The sequence below is a fragment of the Musca domestica genome, unplaced genomic scaffold (assembly GCF_030504385.1).
Source record: "Musca domestica strain aabys unplaced genomic scaffold, Musca_domestica.polishedcontigs.V.1.1 42, whole genome shotgun sequence".
NCBI classification, from domain to species: domain Eukaryota; kingdom Metazoa; phylum Arthropoda; class Insecta; order Diptera; family Muscidae; genus Musca; species Musca domestica.
Genome location: NW_026712329.1, coordinates 5592740 through 5611883, shown reverse-complemented (window position 1 = coordinate 5611883; position 19144 = coordinate 5592740). Strand labels below are relative to the sequence as shown.

The 19144-nt window shown below is 32.2% G+C and overlaps 1 protein-coding gene and 1 long non-coding RNA gene across 2 annotated transcripts; both read right to left on the bottom strand.

Annotated features, from left to right (window-relative positions):
- Window positions 1-7693: 7693 nt before the first annotated feature.
- LOC101891603 (MOB kinase activator-like 1) lies at window positions 7694-17677 on the bottom strand. The gene is made up of 3 exons (XM_005187746.4): window positions 17457-17677; window positions 8716-8882; window positions 7694-8651 (listed from the first exon to the last, which is right to left on the bottom strand). The coding sequence occupies exons 1-3, from the start codon at window positions 17468-17470 to the stop codon at window positions 8173-8175; spliced, it is 660 nt and encodes a 219-aa protein (XP_005187803.1). The 5' UTR covers window positions 17471-17677; the 3' UTR covers window positions 7694-8172.
- Window positions 9304-9700, bottom strand: LOC131804317 (uncharacterized). The gene is made up of 2 exons (XR_009343074.1): window positions 9547-9700; window positions 9304-9487 (listed from the first exon to the last, which is right to left on the bottom strand). It is a non-coding gene; the product is annotated as an uncharacterized LOC131804317 (long non-coding RNA).
- Window positions 17678-19144: the final 1467 nt, after the last annotated feature.

Sequence of the window (19144 nt, the reverse complement as noted above, 5' to 3'; positions counted from 1 at the left end):
ATTAAGTCACGTATAAATCAAACAAAAGGTAAATACTTTTATATCTTAGTATTGAATTTATTTGTATTGATATCAAAATGGTTATTACAAAAAATCTGTTTTTAATTGTTTGTAAATATAATATATTTTTATTTAGAACTTAGTTCTATTTACAATATTTTTGAATAAAATTCAATTTACGATTATAACTGTTGTTCTCACATGCATATATGTACTGACTTATAGATAGATATCTTACCGATGAATATTTCATTTTATTCCACTCCTTACTTGAAATAAATGCGTCTTTGAAATATACCGGTTTAAAGAACAGCGAGTACTCGTATATTAAATGTACAATATAAATTGCTTCTTGCAGTTATTATAATGTATTTGCATATTATTTTGTATATACCTATATTTTATAAATCAAGTCTTATAATTATTGGACTCCGATCAATTTCGTAATAAAACATTAGTTATTATATATTCTTGGCTTTTTACATTATTGGTTCGGGGTGGTTGTTAAATTTTATCGGTTGTAAGGTAGAAGATTAATAATATTGCTAACCATCGAGTTTGTCTTTTATGATTTTTATGTTACTTTATATACTTAACTGCATTTTAATTGTATCAATAAATTTAAAAAAAAATATATTATTTTTTTATTACTGAAACATTCAGATAAAAAATAAGCAGGGCGACCGGTTAAGAATATAATACTTTTCATAATACATATGACATTTAAGGACATACCGCTTTTGAAGAAACTTAATTGTTTTCTAATAAAAGTTATAAATGGAATTAATAATCAATGAAACTGAAAATTCAAATGTAAAAATAATGCTTCAATTGTCAATTTGACACAATAAGTCCGTAGTGCACTGTTGTAAGTTTTCCCTCTATCTGTGAAATTAAACTATACACTACGTCGAATTTTTGGTAACGCTGATCATCAATTACATGCCAAAACGGAAAAATATTCCTAGTGTGGACACACTCTGAAAAATGGAACCAGCTGGTAGCTTTACCTAACATTTTTATTGTACCATACTGCAGTACTTGTAGGTGGGAATATTTTTGTACGATTACGTACCCCATTTTATCCGGGTTAACCGCGATAATTGACCAATCACAATACAGTTGATTATTGAAAACATACGTTAAATTTATTGTTATGATAACACTCGCAATCCGCTGGAGGCGCATTGATTATTAAGGTCATTGTCCCCATAAAGAGGCATTCAACGAGTGGGTAAATGTAGATAATGACATGTGTTTGTAGAACATATGAGGTAGAACAGCTTTGTAAAACTACAAAAATACAACCATGAGGCTATGTCCGCTTCCTGTCAGAATATTCAAAACTAGAGGCAACAAGTTGTTTTCATTTATTTAGTATTTTTTGTTCATTTCTAAAACGAGTCAAATAGCGCGAAAGATGAATGTCGTACTCTCAAAAATATAATCCTAAGTGCTCAATCTTTCAATTCCATGGCAAATCTGGTTAATATTAATGATGCGAGCACCGCAATTTAAGTTTCAACCAATCATTGATTTTGAAAATGTTTTGTTTTTATTTTTAAAAACAACAAATACATACACAAAATTGGCAGAAGTCGGGCACACTTAGAAAAAATTGTAATCAGCTGGGAACTCTACTTTGCTTTTTTATTGTACCATGCTTCCTGCGATTTATATACCAAATACATAGGCCGTTTATTACATCTTTCCGATAGATAAAAATGATGTGGGACAAATAATTATAAAATTCATTTAAATATGAAAGATCGAATAAAATTCCTTTTGACTTTTAACATAAAGTTTACATAATTCAGGTTGCCATATTTTATATTGATAATATGGCAATATCAGCAAAAATTATTCAAGTAAAAAGTGGATAACGCAGTCGTTTATTTTATATTTAAAAACTGTTTTGTTTATTTTTATACCCTCCACCATACTTTGGAGGGTATATAACTTTGTCATTCCGTTTGTAACACCTACAAATACTCATGACAGACCCAACAAAGTATATATATTCCTGATCAGCGTAAAATTCTAAGTCGATTTAGCCCTGTCTGTCTGTTGTAATCACGCTATCTTTCGAACGAATTGAGATCGATAGCTAAAATTTTCCGCACGTGTTTATTTTTCCAAACAAAAAATTGTCTGTGTGGGTCCACGTCTTCGTACAGCCCCCATGTAACGGTACCTCCCTATATTCGGTATTTTGATGATTTTAGCGACATTATTCAACGGAATCGTTTCAAATTTGGTATTTGAAGTTCGTAATGGATACTACAACCTATGACAAAAAATTGTCTGTGCATGTCCAGGTCTTCGTATAGGCCCCCATATTCGGTAATTTTGACGATTTTATGTACATGTTAAAAGTTTCTTGTCCTGCATTTATTTTTCAATGCAATAACTACAAGTCGGCGCCCTCATAAAAAATTTAATCTGTCGATAGCCTTGCAATATTTTTTTATTTACCATAAAGGAATCTACATTTTTACCAGTTTTGTAACTAAAAATTTAAATGTTTAAATCAAACGGAAGTTGAATAAAGTCATTATCATGGCCCAATTATCAGGTCGACCTAAGGCGAATTTCCCAAAAATACAACTCTTCAACTACACATATTTTCAAAATGTGTTATTGGGGGCAAAAAAAATATATTCGCCTGAACATGGCCCAATTATAAGGTCGACCAGAAGGCGAATTCCCCAAAAATACTACTCTTCAACTACATATATATTCAAAATATGTTATTGGGGCAAAATATATATATTGTCCCCGAACATAAAAATAATTCAGCGAGTTCGTGTTTTGTCAATTTGACAATAAGAATATTGTGTGAAATGTAAAAAAGAGGAATAAGCCAAAATTTTATAATTGTTTCCTATGGAATCTTGCACCTCACATGAAGTTCGAACTTCCGCAAGCATCATTTTTATCCCAATGTTTTGAAAGCAGTTGATGAAAATATTGGCATCCTTATGCCCTTGAGATTCTGAGACAGTGTGATTGTAAAGATTACAAACCTGTCTCTAGTTGCGCACGCGGCCTTCATTTGCGAATTTAAAGCACTCGTATATTGATTTCAAGAATGGCAAAGCGACATAATAAAGCATAAAGTTTTGTAAAAATTATGCCTGAATTGCATTAAAAGTTTCTGGTCCTGCATTTATTTTTCAATGCAATAACTACAAGTCGGCGCCCTCATAAAAAATTTAATCTGTCGATAGCCTTGCAATATTTTTTATTTACCATAAAGGAATCTACATTTTTACCAGTTTTGTAACTAAAAATTTAAATGTTTAAATCAAACGGAACCCTCCATGGTTCCAAGTTGAATAAAGTCATTATGTTATTGGCTCTATTCGTTTTGAAAAGTCATTCTATATTTGAAATTCTAATTTTAATTCTAAGACTAATTTCATTAAAAAATAAGGCTGATAATAAGTAAGAGTCATTGAACGATTATCAGAAATATTTGTATCAGAGAATTCATTAAGTCTAAAAATCTTAACATTCCGTTTGTTATAAAATTCAAAATTATTGTTGTAGGCCTTAAATACATTAAAATAAAACTTTAAAGTTATTTGAAATTCATGTTGTTGCATGAGTTTTTTTTAGTTTATTAATGCGTTTGAAAACGGAAAAAATATCTGATAATAATAATGAAAAACGGTCATAGCCTTGCGATTATAGTTTCACAATTTTTCAAATCTTAATAACTTGAATTAGCACCTGTCAATAGTTGCAATCTGTCTCCACGTGAATATAATTCGTTTATAGTTAGGGAGCATGCAAACTAATAATCCATCGAACCACATTATCATGCTTATCGCAACGTAATAACGACAATGGGATTAAATAGATTAGATTTAGGGTTGTTAAATAATCAATGTACTAAACCAAACCACATCAAATGGCATTAGTGGTTTTCGAAACATTGTCTCCTTTTAGTGGAAAGTCTTGTTGTGCATATCAACAATCAATAGAACAAAACAAGGCGTTTTGCAAATGTTTACATAGTTTTTCTAAATCAACGTTGTTGGTCAATGTTCTTTGGTCTATTTTCTTCCCTTCGCTGTAAACCGCTGTAAATGAAAAGGCAATTGCATTCGATTATGCAATTTTAATCCTATAGCACCTACTTATCATTTGATTAAATCACAATCGGAAAGCCATACTTTTTGCTTTCAGCTTTATTTTTTGTCTAGGGATTGCAGCTGGAGAATGCGTTGAGAGAGAAAGAATTGTTTTACGGAATAAAAATAATCAAAAAGCTAGTTGCCCATGATACAGTAATATACGGTAGAGTGGGTCGTAGATCGGAAACCGTACTTTGTGCTTCCAGCTTTATTTTATTTATTTATTTATTATTATTATTATTTTGTAGGGATCGCAACTGGAGAAAGCTTTGAGAAAGAAAGAATTATTTTACGAAATAAAAATATAAAGTGGAGTAGGTCGACTAAATTTGAAAAAAAGTCATGACTGATGCTAGATTCTTGTTAATATAAAATTTCTCACAGTAAAGGCAACAACTTTTTTATTGTCTATTTAACACTTGTTCTCAATTTTTTAATGTAAAATCGAGTTTCCATCTTAAAACTTAGATTTGTATACACCATAAAACCGCGTTTATGTGCAAAATTTTATCCGGATTGACTCACATTATCAGGATTTATTGCTTAATACGGATTTATTAAACCAGATTTACCATACAAAAAATAGATCTCACGCCAAGGCATTTTTTACATTTTACATTGGAACAATAACAAACAAGTAAAAAACATTAAGTTCGGCCGAAACCTTTTTACATAAAATATCTGAATTCAAGCGTGTTTTACTTAAAACTTCATACTCCAGTAATACCTTTTGCATAAAGCCGTTTTATGGGGGCTATACCAAAACGTGGACCTATACATACAATGTTTCGCCACACGAGCTAAAATCCATTGTACCTTACAATTATCAATTTTTAGACAAATCCATGTAAAAATGTTGCAAAAATCATCGAAATACGGTATATCGGGAGGTACCGTTATAAGGTGGCTATACCAAAACGTGAACCTATACATACAATGTTTTGCCACACGAGGTAGAACCCATTATGACCTACAAATACCAATTTTTAGACAAATCCGTGGAAAAATGTGGCAAAAATAAAAAATTATCGAATATCGAAAGGTACCGTTTTATGGGGGCTAGGCCAAAACGTGGAGCGACATATCTTATTTTCAATACCAACCATCCTAGATACAATACAAATTGTTCTGCTAAACGTTGTGACGCTCTACGTGAAATAGTGTGGGGTGTATCGTAATTTCAACAGACAGACATAGTTAAATCGACTTAGAATTTTATGCTGATTAAGAATATATATCGTCTACGATGAATATTTAGGGATGTTACAAACGGAATGACAAAGTTAATATACCCTCCTTTTCAAGGTGGAGGGTATACAAATAATTAACATTTTATTTGTCACCAATTGAATTACCGGTTTGAATAAACTCTTATTTTCCAACATCAATTGTCTCCATATTAGCGTTTTTGATACATAATTTTCTGTGGACTAATCATCAATAATATAAATGCGCTGTTACCCACCTTTTTGTGGACTGACGTCCCTATATTTTATATTGTTAAAATGAAAAACAGAATAAACAGAATAAAAAACAAAACAGAAATAAAAACATGGAATTAATCAGGGCAATTGATTGTCATTACTAATTATTCCTTGTTGTTAAATTTCGTACGAGAATACTAGTGGCAATGAGCTTGTGATGCAATTCATTTCACACGCTATTAGGTGTGTACGGCTACTTTCCCAGTAAAAAATACATAGGAACTTGCATGGTACAATAAAACCAAGATAAGGCTATGCTACCATATAATTGTAATTTTTTTTCTTGACTTAATATGTCCACTTTAATTGTTTATGTGTGTGTATACTTTTCAATAATAAAAAAATTGTTTAGAAAATATTCAAATTTGGTTGTTTTCAAAATGCTTATTGCAACGTATGCATCGACAAAATCTACAGTAATTGATATGTGGGCCATATAGAACATGATTTTGAAAAGATATTTGGACCTATCATTCAGTTTTCGCGATTTTCAATTATTTATTTAAAATTGATGCAACAAGTTGTTTAATTTTCTTTTTGTTTTGATAGTAAATCTGACATTACAAGCCAAACAGGTAGAACTCTATACTTGCAATTTTTCAATGTTAGCCTACCTTGTTTTGATTGTACCATGGGAACTTGTACTTAGAATTTTATCTCTTATGTACAAATACTGCAAAGAGTTCAGTAAAATCCCTCTACAATCCAGCTTTTTGCGATATATGTTCGCTAATGTATTCGAGGAAATATACGTGCACCAATTGCTCTAAGCAATTATTAATATTAATGAAAAGAATTTCTAAGAATTTAATGAAAAGAATTCGACTTCTGCCAATTTTGTGAATGTATTCATTGATTTGAAAAATAAAAAAAAATATATTTTTAAAATTAATGATTGGAAGAAACGTTCAATGCGGGGGCGTATTAAGTATATTTACCCTTTTTTTGCCTTGGAATTGAAAGATTCGACAGCTTGAATATTTTTGAAAGAGAGAGAGAGAGAGGAAAAATGTCTAATAAATTAAAAGAACTTGTTGCATATAACATTGAATAATTCGACAGGAAGCGGGTATTTCTATAGTTTTACAAAGCTGTTCTACCTCCTTATTGCACAATGACTGCAAGAATCCAAAAAAAAAAAATACTACCAAAACCAATTTTTCCTTTATGTTTTCAAAAATAACAAAATTGCACAGTTGGGACAGAGTATATACTTTCCTTTTGAATTCTTCCACAAAATTATTTCAACAAAGGATGAAAATACTGTTGTACGCCATGTTGTAAAATGCATTCCACAATAACTTCGAAAAATCTATAAGTCTTTCATGTATACAAGTTATTCCTGTACAAATCTTTGTATAGAAGACCTACCGAAAGTCCTCCATTTATATTTCCCAAGTATAGAAGGAATCGTGAAGGTCTGCATTGTTTTGAAGGCCGCCTATATGAATTTTATGTATACTATATCTTCTTAAAATATATATGAGATGGGGCATTTCATTGTTGCTTTGATTCAGTAGATAACGTTAGTGGTAGAAAAATATGTTTTGTCACCATATCGCGACATAATTATGTTATATTTTAACAGAGCTGACACTTTTACACGGTTTTCTCTGATTTTAGTCGGTTCAATGTAAAAGGAAATAGATTGTTGAGACAATGTCTATCATATCTGACGTTCATTTCCGGTTTTCCGCCATTTTCGGCGATATTTCTGTAATTTTTCCAATGCATTCTTTGCATGTCGTCGGTCCTCTTTTGTCGGGTGGAGACATAAATAGGCCATATACACTTTGTCCAATCTTTACAGTTTTTTTGTCTTTGTATCTTCTTTTTTTAGTTTTCTACGCATAAAATGCAACATGAGCTCTTCTATGAATCAAAAACCCTTCGAGGGATTTGAAAAATGCACAGATATGTAGATTTTCGGATTTTAGTCAGTATTTTGAATGGCATTTTTCCATAGCTTACTTTCTTGTGAGTGTAAGATATTTACTCATAATATTATGAATGAAGAAAGATAAACATTTAAATCAAATTAAAAAAGGAAAACAAAACAAAAATATATAACTAAATAATTAAAACTAATAGTTTATTCAGTGTACTTTAAGTATTATTTAAAAAAAAACAAGGCATAATACAAATAATTTGTCCAATGATAGTATTGAGTAGTTATTGACTTAGGAATATTTTGTGTGTATGATTGAAATAATGAAGAAATTTAAAAAAATTGTATTACGTTTCCAGTGAAAATCAATTTGATTGGTCTTAAAATTTCGTGTTCTGTACAAAAGAAATATGGGATACTGGTTTGTGTGTTTCGTCGGTGGCATCCTTTTTCTGTATATTAAAAATAGTATACAAATACTTAAACATAATCATTTGTTGAGCAAATTATAATACGAAACTATTTATGAGAACAAAAAATTTATATATAAAAGAATACATAAATTAAGAGATAGAGAGAAGCAGGTTTTGTGTATTATATTTTTTCAAACTCAAAACTCCATACCATGGGATGTTGCAGATCCCAACTGCAATGAATCCTATATCTGCCGTTCATCTTTGGCTGTCAGCTTATCGATGAGTTCTTGAAGAGGTGCTAATTCTCGGCGGTCAATTAAATTGAATTCTTGTACAAAGAATATAAAATGTTTAAATGATGTATTCAAATGCGCCTCTTCTCCCAGGGTTACCACTTCCGAGAAATGTTGATGATAAATGTGGGCATAGACACGGAATAGTCGTTTCAATATGGTTTTTGCATTGCTTAGGAAATTCTTTGGAAACGGTATACCAATTTTGGAGGGAAATAATGTTTCATCGTCCAATTGATCCTGCACCCATGTCATGAGATAGTCAATATATTTGGGGGCACTACACTTTATGGGCTTTTTAACAGTATAGCCATCGGCCCAATGATATTCATATTTTGGACCAGCTGACATAATGCCACAACTTTCTTCAGTGCAAAATTCTGTTATCGTGCCGTATAACATATTGATTTGATTGAAGAAATCCACAGCTGTAAAGAAGAGAACATTGAAATTAACTTCACATAGCACATTAATTTCAAGTAAAATACTCACTATTTACCGCCACCCATTCATTTAAATCTTCCCCATCTGGCAGGGCTACAGCATTCCGTAAATTGCCTGAACCCAGTGTGGCTGCTGCATGTTTCATGAGATCATATTGATGTGTACCTTCTGGTATATTCTTTTTGGGTTTGAATGTTTTACTTGATCTGGAACCGCTGTAACCAGAAAATATATTTACATTAGCGATTGATTTAAATCATGGTGAGCGTATAGAGAAATGTTCAAATATAAATTTTAAATATTTGGGGCCTAGGTTTAATAAAACTTATTATTAATAACAAACCCTTAATATTCTTATTACATTTCCAGACGTCAATTTAAGTTTGCCCGATTATTTCAAATACATATTTAATCAAAACTACCCCAACATACCAAAATGGCTTGAGAATAATATTTCAATAAGCTTATGAACATAAGCCTTAAGCTTGAGAAAATCTTGAGAAAACATTGAAAAATGTTTGTATAACAAGTATAGAATAATCGAAACGGAACCCTTATTTATAAGCTTATACTTGAAATTGTAGAATAAGCTTACAAAAATAATATTATAATAAGCTTATTTTTGTAATAGTATAAAATATTATTTTTTTTTTAGTTTTTAATCATTTTTAACGTTTTTTCTTGATGGACATCCCAGTAGTCACTGCCGCATGTGGCCTTGATACCCTGACGCTTTCTTCTCCCTTATTTGAACTTCTGCATCTCTTCCACTAAGACTACACATTTATTGAATTCCTGCAACTTTTTTGATGCTTCCAATCTGAAATGGGATTGGAATAATTTATGTGAAAGATTCCCGGATTTATTATTCATCCATACCTTAAGGGTTCGGTCCACAAATGGGTCCTAAATTCGCGTGATTTTGTTTTTTGCCAAAGAAAATAATTTCTTGCTGACAATTTTCACAAAAAATCAAAACTAATTTGTCAACAAGGGACAGACTTGAGAAATGTTTGTGGAACATAAGTGTTTCTCAAGCATTGTTGAAAAATTATATTTTTATAATATTGTTCTCAAGCTGTATTGTATTTTTGGTATGTTGGGACCCCAACATACCAAAAATACAATACAGCTTGAGAATAATATTATGAAAATAGTTTATCATAAGAATTTTTCAACAATGCTTGAGAAACACTTTTTTGCACAAACTTTTCTCAAATCTGTCCTTTGTTGACAAATTTGTTTTGATTTTTTTTTGTGAAAATTGTCAACAAAAAATTATTTTCTTTGGTTAAAATCAAAATCACGCGAATTTAGGACCCATTTCCGGACGAAACTCTAAGGTAATGATGAATAATAAATCTGGGAATCTGTAGTATAAATTATTTCAATCTCATTTCAGAATGGAGGCGTCAAAAAGTTGCAGGAATTCAACAGAAGTGAAGAATAAGTGGAGGAGATACAGAAGCTCAAATAAGGGGAAAGAAAGCATCTAGGTATCAAGGCAACATGATGCAGTGACAGCTGGGATGGCAATTAATGAATGAAATGTGTAAAATAATTAAAAAATGAATAAATAAATATTTTTTACCATTGAAAAAATAAGCTTTATAAAATATTACTTTCGTAAGCTTATTCTGCAATTACAAGAATAAGCTTATGAATAAGGGTTCCTTTTCGATTATTCTATAATTGTTAAACAAACATTTCTCAATACATTCTCAAGATTTTCTCAAGCTTTAGGCTTATGTTTGTAAGCTTATTAAAATATTATTCTCAAGTCAATTTGGTATGTTCGTATATATGAAAATGTATGAATTCAATATGACTACATACTACAAAGACCACAATCATCAGAAACATGTTCTAATAATAAAATTTTGTAATAATGACTAACATTTTATTGAGTTATGCCTTGTTTTTATTTATTCCATGATATTGTTAATGAACACATTATTATATTAAAAATAAAAATCTGATATTGTCTCACTATAACAGAGAAATGACCTGTTGGTCGTCTAAGAAGGTATCTTCTCATGCAGGAACCCAAGATAATTACATTGGGATAAATTTAAAGAATATGTTATCTAGAGACTAGGTCATATGCGTGACATGCCCTAGAGCACGGCCTTAGAGATAGACAACTCTGTAAATTTCATAACATCCACTAATAACATAATCTGGCAACGCTATGCCTGAGTAGTCGTGTTTATTTCACTGCAGCTGATCAATCGCTAAATTTTTTGGATTCTATTTATAATTGCCGCCATACCTTACTGTTTGCAGCTCAATTTTAAAATTTACTTCGAGGTTGTGAAGAATTGCAAGGAACTCAGTTGGATTTCCCAATAATTCGAGCTAAACATTGTCCTATCAAGGTGGATTATTGCTGAATCATCACTGTTTGCTTCTTATTGGTTTTATAACTGTTGTCGCTGTTTTTTATTCTGCTTTGCGTGCTGTTCCTTTGCTGTGGTTGTTGTTGTTTGGATTGCCTGATTATTTCAAAGATGTCGAAGTCAGAAAAGTGTGGTATTTGTTGCGATTCTATTACCAAGACTCAAGGAAGCATTATGTGTCGCCTGTGCTCCAACTGGCTACATTCTCATTGTGCCAACGTTGGTACTAAGGAATTGGCTGCATTGCGAGCAATAAAATTCAACAATTATATTTGTTCCAAATGTGACGCAAATCTTCAATCCAACAGCAGTAGCGGAATAGCTGACGAGATCCGCAGTCTTAATACCAAGTTTGATGGCTTCATTTCGAACAATCAAGCAGAACAAAACTCAATTAAATCAGCATTGAACGATATAAAGACGGAAATGTGTTCATGCTTTTCAGAACTTAAAACTGAAATTAGTAACTGCAACGAGAAAATCAAAACTGTGGAAGCTACTACTTCTTCAAAAATGTCTGAGATGGAGGCAGAGCTTAATAAACTGCACTGCAGGCTAAATCGGGCGGACATTCTAGTTGGTGGACTGCCATCTGGCTTACCAGATTTGATGGCACCAATTCTGGCGCTGGGCAAGTTTTTTAATTTGTCTCTATCTAGTGCAGATATTAATCAAGTTTCATACATAAGGAAGAAGACGCAAATATTGATTAAATTTAATAACGTGTCTCTTCGTGACTCTATAATGAGGGAGTATTTCAAAACAAGAAACATTAAAGCCAGTGACCTATTGGTTGGAGCCGGTAATGACTTGTCAAACCGAGTATACTTGAATGAGCATTTCTCGCCAGGCGCTGCGCATCTGAATTCTTTATGTAGAAAACTGCGAAGGCTCAATATTATTGTCAAGTATAGAATTCTTAACTCGAATACACTAATGGCTAAATTAAATTTTTCAAATGGAACTGATATTGTTGCTGACCTCGAAAAATGCAACATGCTATTGAAGGACGCTGAGTTATCACCATCTTAAATCTACAAATTTCCTTTTTTTGGTATTGTAATTATAAAATTTAAATTTATATTAGGATCAGCTGTTTGAAGTTATAAAATAGAGATATAGAGTATGTTTTTATATTATAAATTTATTTTATCATACATTTTTTCTTGGTTCCCCTCCTCTAATTATTTGCCAGTTTATGATGTCTCTTAACGACAACCTTGGTCCGGTGGTTAACAATAACTCTTATATTAAATCTGCCCTCTGCTCTAGTAACCAACATTTTAAACTTGGTCATTTAAATTGCCGTAGTATAAAGGCCCAGCTGAAGATTGAGGAGTTAAGGCATATAATTGTAGATAGCGCATTGCACTTATTTGCTGTATCAGAGACTTGGCTTACTCCTGAAGTTTGTAATAATGCAATTTCCATCCCTGGATATAGAATATGTCGTAATGATCGGCAATTCTCTGGCAGAGGAGGAGGTGTTGCGATATTTGTGCAAAATGGACTACAGTTTAAAACTGTTTTTCAAATCTCATTGGCTGGATGTGAATCATTATTTATTGAATTGGTGTTTGGGCATGTTAAAGTCTTGTTTGGTGTTGTTTACTTGTCTACGGGTTGTTTACACAATTTTGAAGTCAATCATAGAGAAATATTTTCCAAATATTCAAATATAGTCGTTTTAGGTGATTTCAACATTAACTTATTTGATGTTTCCAAAGCAAACATTTGTCGCTCGTTTTGTGCCAGATACAATATGTCGATAATTCATAACTCAAAGCCATCGCATTTTGATTTAGGCAGAAGGTCGACATCGCTTATAGATTTTATGTTAGTAAGTGATGCTTCTTTCAAACATTTTTCTGGTCAAGTTCAATGTCCGTCTGTTTCTGATCATGCCCTCATCTTTGCATGCCTTATTTTCAATGTTTATTATCCGTCCAAATTCATAGTTTTTCGAAATTATAATATAATCGATTGGGATCATTTGTTTACTCTCTTGAGTGAGTTTGATAGCTATGCTTTTTTTTGTTCAGTACATGTAAACATGAAATGTGAATTTCTAACAAATCTGCTTGCAGATCTTTTTTCTTGTGTTCCGGTTGTGCGAAAGGAAATTAATGCTAATTCAGACCGCTGGCTTGAAGCAATGGATGTAGATTTTGCTAGATCGGCTAGGGACTTAGCTTTTTCGGCCTTCCAACATAACAGATGTCAAGAAAATTGGTCCACTTACCGCAGATATCGGAATAGGGCTAGGACCGTAATGCGCAGGGCCAAAAGGAAATTTTTTTCTAAACTCTTAGGTAATGCGAATTCTGCTGGAATATGGAAAATATTGAAAAACTATGGATGTGTAGAATCCGATAATACTGCAATTGACATTAATGTCAATGACATTAATAATTTTTTTGCTCTAAATAATTCTGTGCAGGATAATGAAGTTGACTTCTCTCAGTTTACTGACACAGATTCGTCCTTTTCCTTTCGCTGTGTTTCGGAAATTGAGGTCCATGAAGTCTTGAGCAAGATCAAATGCAAGTCGGTTGGTGTAGATGAAATTCCAATATACTTTATTAAATTGGTTTTTCCATATATTTCTGACTTTGTTCTACATTTAGTGAACTACATTTTAACTAGTTCTTCATTTCCACAAGATTGGAAAACTGCGCGTGTTGTGCCCATTCCAAAATCTAAAAATTTTCAGGGTCCGGAAGACCTCCGCCCAATTTCAATACTTCCAGCCATTTCGAAAATAATAGAAGTTATTTTAAAGAACCAAATATTAGAACATACAAGCAGTTTAATTTGTGATACACAATATGCCTTCAGACGGGGTCACAGTACTACACATTTACTATTGAGAGCCACAGATTTAATCCGTTTGAATCTTAACGAAGGCAAAGTTAATGTTTTGATATCTCTTGATATTTCAAAAGCTTTCAATTCAATAAATTTTTCACTCTTGATTAACAAGTTAAGACACACTTTTAATTTTTCATTGACTGCATGTAAGCTGATACTCTCATACCTTAAGGATAGGACTCAGTTTGTTTCTGTAAATAACTTTAAATCAAATTTGCTTTCCCTTTACAGTGGTGTACCGCAGGGTTCCGTATTGGGCCCGCTATTATTTATCCTTTACGTAAATGACTTACGTGCTTGCATTGACGTGGAATGTTGCACAACATTTCAGTTTGCCGATGATATATTCTTATTATTTACTGGTCGAGGAGATAATTTATCTTTGTTAGAAAATACTATCAACATGTGCCTAAATCAATTTTCAAGTTGGGCATCAGCGAATCATCTAACAGTTAACTCATCTAAGTCCAAAGCACTGTTGTTTGGCATGTCCAAAAATGCATCATCGAACTTAAACATTGTTTTAGGCAATAATATTATTGGTTTTGTTGAACACCATAAAGTTCTGGGTGTTACTATTGATAATGAACTATCGTTTAGTAATCACATTGATATTTTATCTGGCAAAATTTGTTTTTTATTAAGAAGAATATACGCATCAAATTTGTATATGCCTCTTCATGTTAAGAAACAGGTAGCTCATGCATTGCTTATGTCTACCTTTTTATATGGTATTGAGATTGTGTCAGGTTGCATTGGTGGACATCTCTCTCGGTTGCGGAAAATTGTAAATGCAATTGTACGCTTTGTCTATAAGATTCCTTTAAGAAGTCATATTTCTGATTATGTTAAGTGTTTTCTGGGTTGTTCCTTTAACAATTTCATATCTTATCGTATCCTGGTAGGATTTTATAATGTAGTTAAAAATGGTGAGCCTGCATCATTAGCAAGACTTTTTTCCTTTTCACATTCAACCAGAAACCCTCAATTGATTATACCTAGGATATGTAGGAATATTTATGCGCGATCCTTTGTAGTTCGGATTGCACGCGTTTGGAATGTGCTTCCACATGAACTTAGAATATTCTCGCATACTAATAATGTATTTAAAAGGAAATTGCGAATTCATTTGGCAATGAATTAAAATGATGGACTAATCTAGAGTTGTTGTTGTCTAGGACATTTATATATTTTTCTTTTCTTAATAATAGATGGCTGGGGAGCCAAGTAAAAATTATGTATTTTAGTAAAATAAAAGAGTTGTATTATTACTATAAGCTCAGGTTTAATTTTGTAACTAGTAATACTTGTATATGGTCTTATAGGCTTTGTATTACAGAAATGGATGAAATAAAAAAAAAAAAAAAAAAAAAAAAAAAAATAAAAAAAAAAATAAACTGGAAGAGGAATATTAGGGAGCACGAGAATAGATATGGGTAAGGTTGGGTTTCAAAAGCGCATACAATCAATTAGTCAATTGTCCATACTATTTCCACCAATCTTTGCTATCAAAAAGTGCATAGGTCTGTTGGCGAACGAAAACAGTGAACTCAACGGTCCGGTTAATATATACGTCAATAGTCAGACGGACAGAAAGCACTAAATCCGTTTACCATTAAGTCTATGTAAGTTTTACAGTGTAGGAATATATTGAGAAAAGTTTGGTCGTCCATCAAGCCCTGTTGGCTTTCAGGTCATTGTAACGTTTCAGGTAAGAAAGCAGCAAATGAGAACCGGCTTAAACTTATCGATCTTCCTACACTAGAGAAAAATCGATTAATGCTTAGTTGTATTTTTATCATCAAATTTTTGCGTGGTCAAATTGATTCTGAGTTTTTAACTGGTGAAATTAAATTCAATGTCACCTCGCGAAATATACGTAATTACATACCATTTAAACTAACATTAGCAAAATCGAACTATGAATTAAATAATCCTCTCTGGAGTTTATGTGCTGATTATAATAAGTTATATAACACGATTTCTTTGTGTGAACCCTTGCATGTCATAAAAATCTCTATACTACGTTCTTAGTTTGTAAAATAGTTGCCAGATTTAGTCTCTGTGATTTAGGATTTGTATTGTTTAGTTTTACTGTACTTTAGCTTAGATACTTTAATTCTTTTTAATTGTTAAACCGGCTGATGCTCTAATGTACCCGGTTTTCGTTGGCGTTGGTAACGATCGAAAGAATTGACAAGACATGGATACGAGACATTCGGTATTGAGGTCGACGACGACCAATTGATATACGAACATAGCTAAATGAAAGGTGATGTAATGTCTCGAAGAAAAATTCACAGGTCAATGTCATATTAGGTCCATAACTTTTAAGTAGAGGCGACGATACCGAATACGCCCGAACATCTGCTTTGCCACTGTCCAACTCTATTCGGTGTGAGAAACAGGCAACGATTAAAGTAATATACTCGTGGATAAGAAACTATTTTTTAAGTAACTTTTTTCTTTCCGAGCAAAGCGCGTGCTTTAACCTAACATATTGGTTTTATATAGTAAGAATATACTTAATTGGCGTAAGCACTTATACAAAGATAGGTACGTCCCCCTTCGCGCAATTTGAGGAGTTTAGTTCACTGCGTTTTAAACTTTCAATACCGGCAGTTGGAACCCAACAGAAGGGCCGACTTTTGGGCAACGTATCAAAATACCGATATTGGGGCTATACGAAGACGAGGATCTGCATGAACAATTTTCCCTCATAGGCTGTAGTACCCACTAGGAACTTCAAATATCAAATTTGAAACAATTGCATTAAAAAGTGTGACACAAATCATCAAAATACAGAATATCTTGAAATACAGTTATATGGGGATGGGGATATGCAAGGATGTTTCTTAAATAATGGGAACATACAAAAAACCTTCAATCTGTCAGCACAGTTATATGAGGGCTATACCAAAACAGGGACCCATATAGCCCATTTTCAATACCACATCTGAGTGAAATATTATCAAACAAAACAGACACAAATAATAAACAGATCAGGTGTGATCTTGTAGCCATATTGGCTTGAGTATGTTAATCCATCCCCACATTTTTCCCAACCGTCTGGCTACGCTTAGAAAAGGTTTCAAAAGCGGGGAGTTTTTGCATACTTAAGATACTCCCAATTTACTTATGTATTGGACTTCTTTAAACAAAAATTATTTAAATTGTCTTTTCTGACAAGTATTGCCCATAGACAATTCAACATCACTCAATGCCTATCCACTCATTTTGAAAACTCTTATCGTCAGTTTGTCTCAAATGGATTGTCACTCACGACAGGATGACTCAAACCCCCCAAAATTGCTCAATCCTGCACCGGTATAGCTCAACAAAGACTATCTCTAAAATCAGCGCAGACTTCATGATGATAGGTCGTTGCACTCACCACTCACTTTCCAAATGGAAAAATCTCGAAACTATGACTACTAAAAACGCAGGCAGACAGAGACCATAAAACAAAACAATGATTCTATTCACTGAATAAGGAGATGCATTCAATTGCATACTTACAAAAGAAATTCCATCTCGCTACGTGACTCCTTCTAAATCTTTACACTAAATTGCCAGTCTATTAGATGATTATGGTTTGCAAAAGAAAATCTTTGCTTTGTGCCGTCCTTTGTTGTGAATTTTTTAGCGAAATGCAAGAAGTTCGGCCGAAATAGAAACTATATCCAAACGATATGAATATGAATACAAAAAAGAATGGTAAATAAAAGTGGGCAACAAAATGAAATCCGTCTGACTAAGAATGAGGTGTAAAGCATAAATTAAAAAAACCGAAGCCGACTGTGCCTTCTTGTTTGTCGACTTTCAGCAAGTGGGGTACACACTAAAAATCAGTATATAATATTTTTCAATTGTTTATGAGACATTTATTTGTGTCTTCACGCAACAAATTTAATTTATCAAGAGAAATTCAACATTTTTCCTAGTTTTTTTTTTTATTCTGTCATTTTTGTTTGTGTATACCATGCATGGTGGAAGAATACATGTAGTCACATCGACATAGCTGCTGGGACAATGAACTGTCAAACTGATTTTGGAATTGAAAAATATTATTGTTCTCAAGAGTTGATGCATCTACCTAAATTATTTTACCATGATACCATGTTACTATAAAATCAAGGTAGGGCTATGATACCATATGATTTTAATTTTTTTATTTTCTTGGTTTAATATGTCAACTTTATTTGTTTATATGTCTGTATTCTTTTCAATAATTAAAAAATGTTCAGAAAATATTCAAATTCGGGTGTTTTCAAAATGCTTATTGCAACGTATGCATCTACAAAATCTACAGTTTTGTGGCGAAATAAACCTTTAAAGATATATAGAACATGACTTTGAAAAATATTTTGAGCTTTAATTTCATTATATATTCAAAATCAACGCAACAAATTGTGTATTTTTTATTGTTTTGATATTAATTCTGACATTCAAGCCAAACGGTATATACGTCTACCGTTTGCATGCAATTTTTTTTTCAAATTTAGACTACCTTGTCTTCATAGTACCATCATGGTTGAAGAATATATGTAGACGCATCGACACAGCTGCTGGGACAATGAACTGTCAAACCAATTTTGGAATTGAAAATGTTGAATAAAAAATTATTTAAATTCGAAAAAATTGTTGAAAACGAGAATTATAATAACCTCCGAATGGCGTCGTATAAAAAAATATAAAAATCTTCTTATATTTGAAAAAAAAATTAATTTTTTTGACATATCAATGTTCCCAAGCGTTGATGCATCTACCTGTATTCTTCTACCAAATGTATTGATACATTTCAATGTTCGCGCGTCACAACAAAAATAAAGAAAATGATCAACTTAAAAACTAAAGGAAAAACTAATATTTGTCGTGCAAAAAACAAAAAGAGAAAATATGGAGCAACTGACGTATTCACAAGAATTGAGGCCAGAATTCACAATATAAAAAATTAAAATAAATATTTTAATAAGGGTAATAATGAAAAACGATAATAACTGGAAACAAATTAATGCAAGAGAAAAGCTCAAAAGAAATCGATTAAAATAGCCACTAGAAAGCTTGCTGAATCTAATTTGGGGCTAAGAGAACGATATAAGGAAGAAGTGTAATTGAAGATAACATCCTATACTTTTTTCATGGTACAATAAAAAGTTGAGGTAGAACTACCAGCTGTATACAATTTTAAGTGCGTCCGACTTCTA

What these genes read in the sequence shown, in the direction of transcription:
- LOC101891603 (XM_005187746.4), bottom strand. An exon ending in TGAATGGGTGGCGGTAAATA is followed by an intron (nt 8,652 to 8,715) that starts GTGAGTATTTTA and finishes TCTTCTTTACAG; the next exon opens with CTGTGGATTTCTTCAATCAA.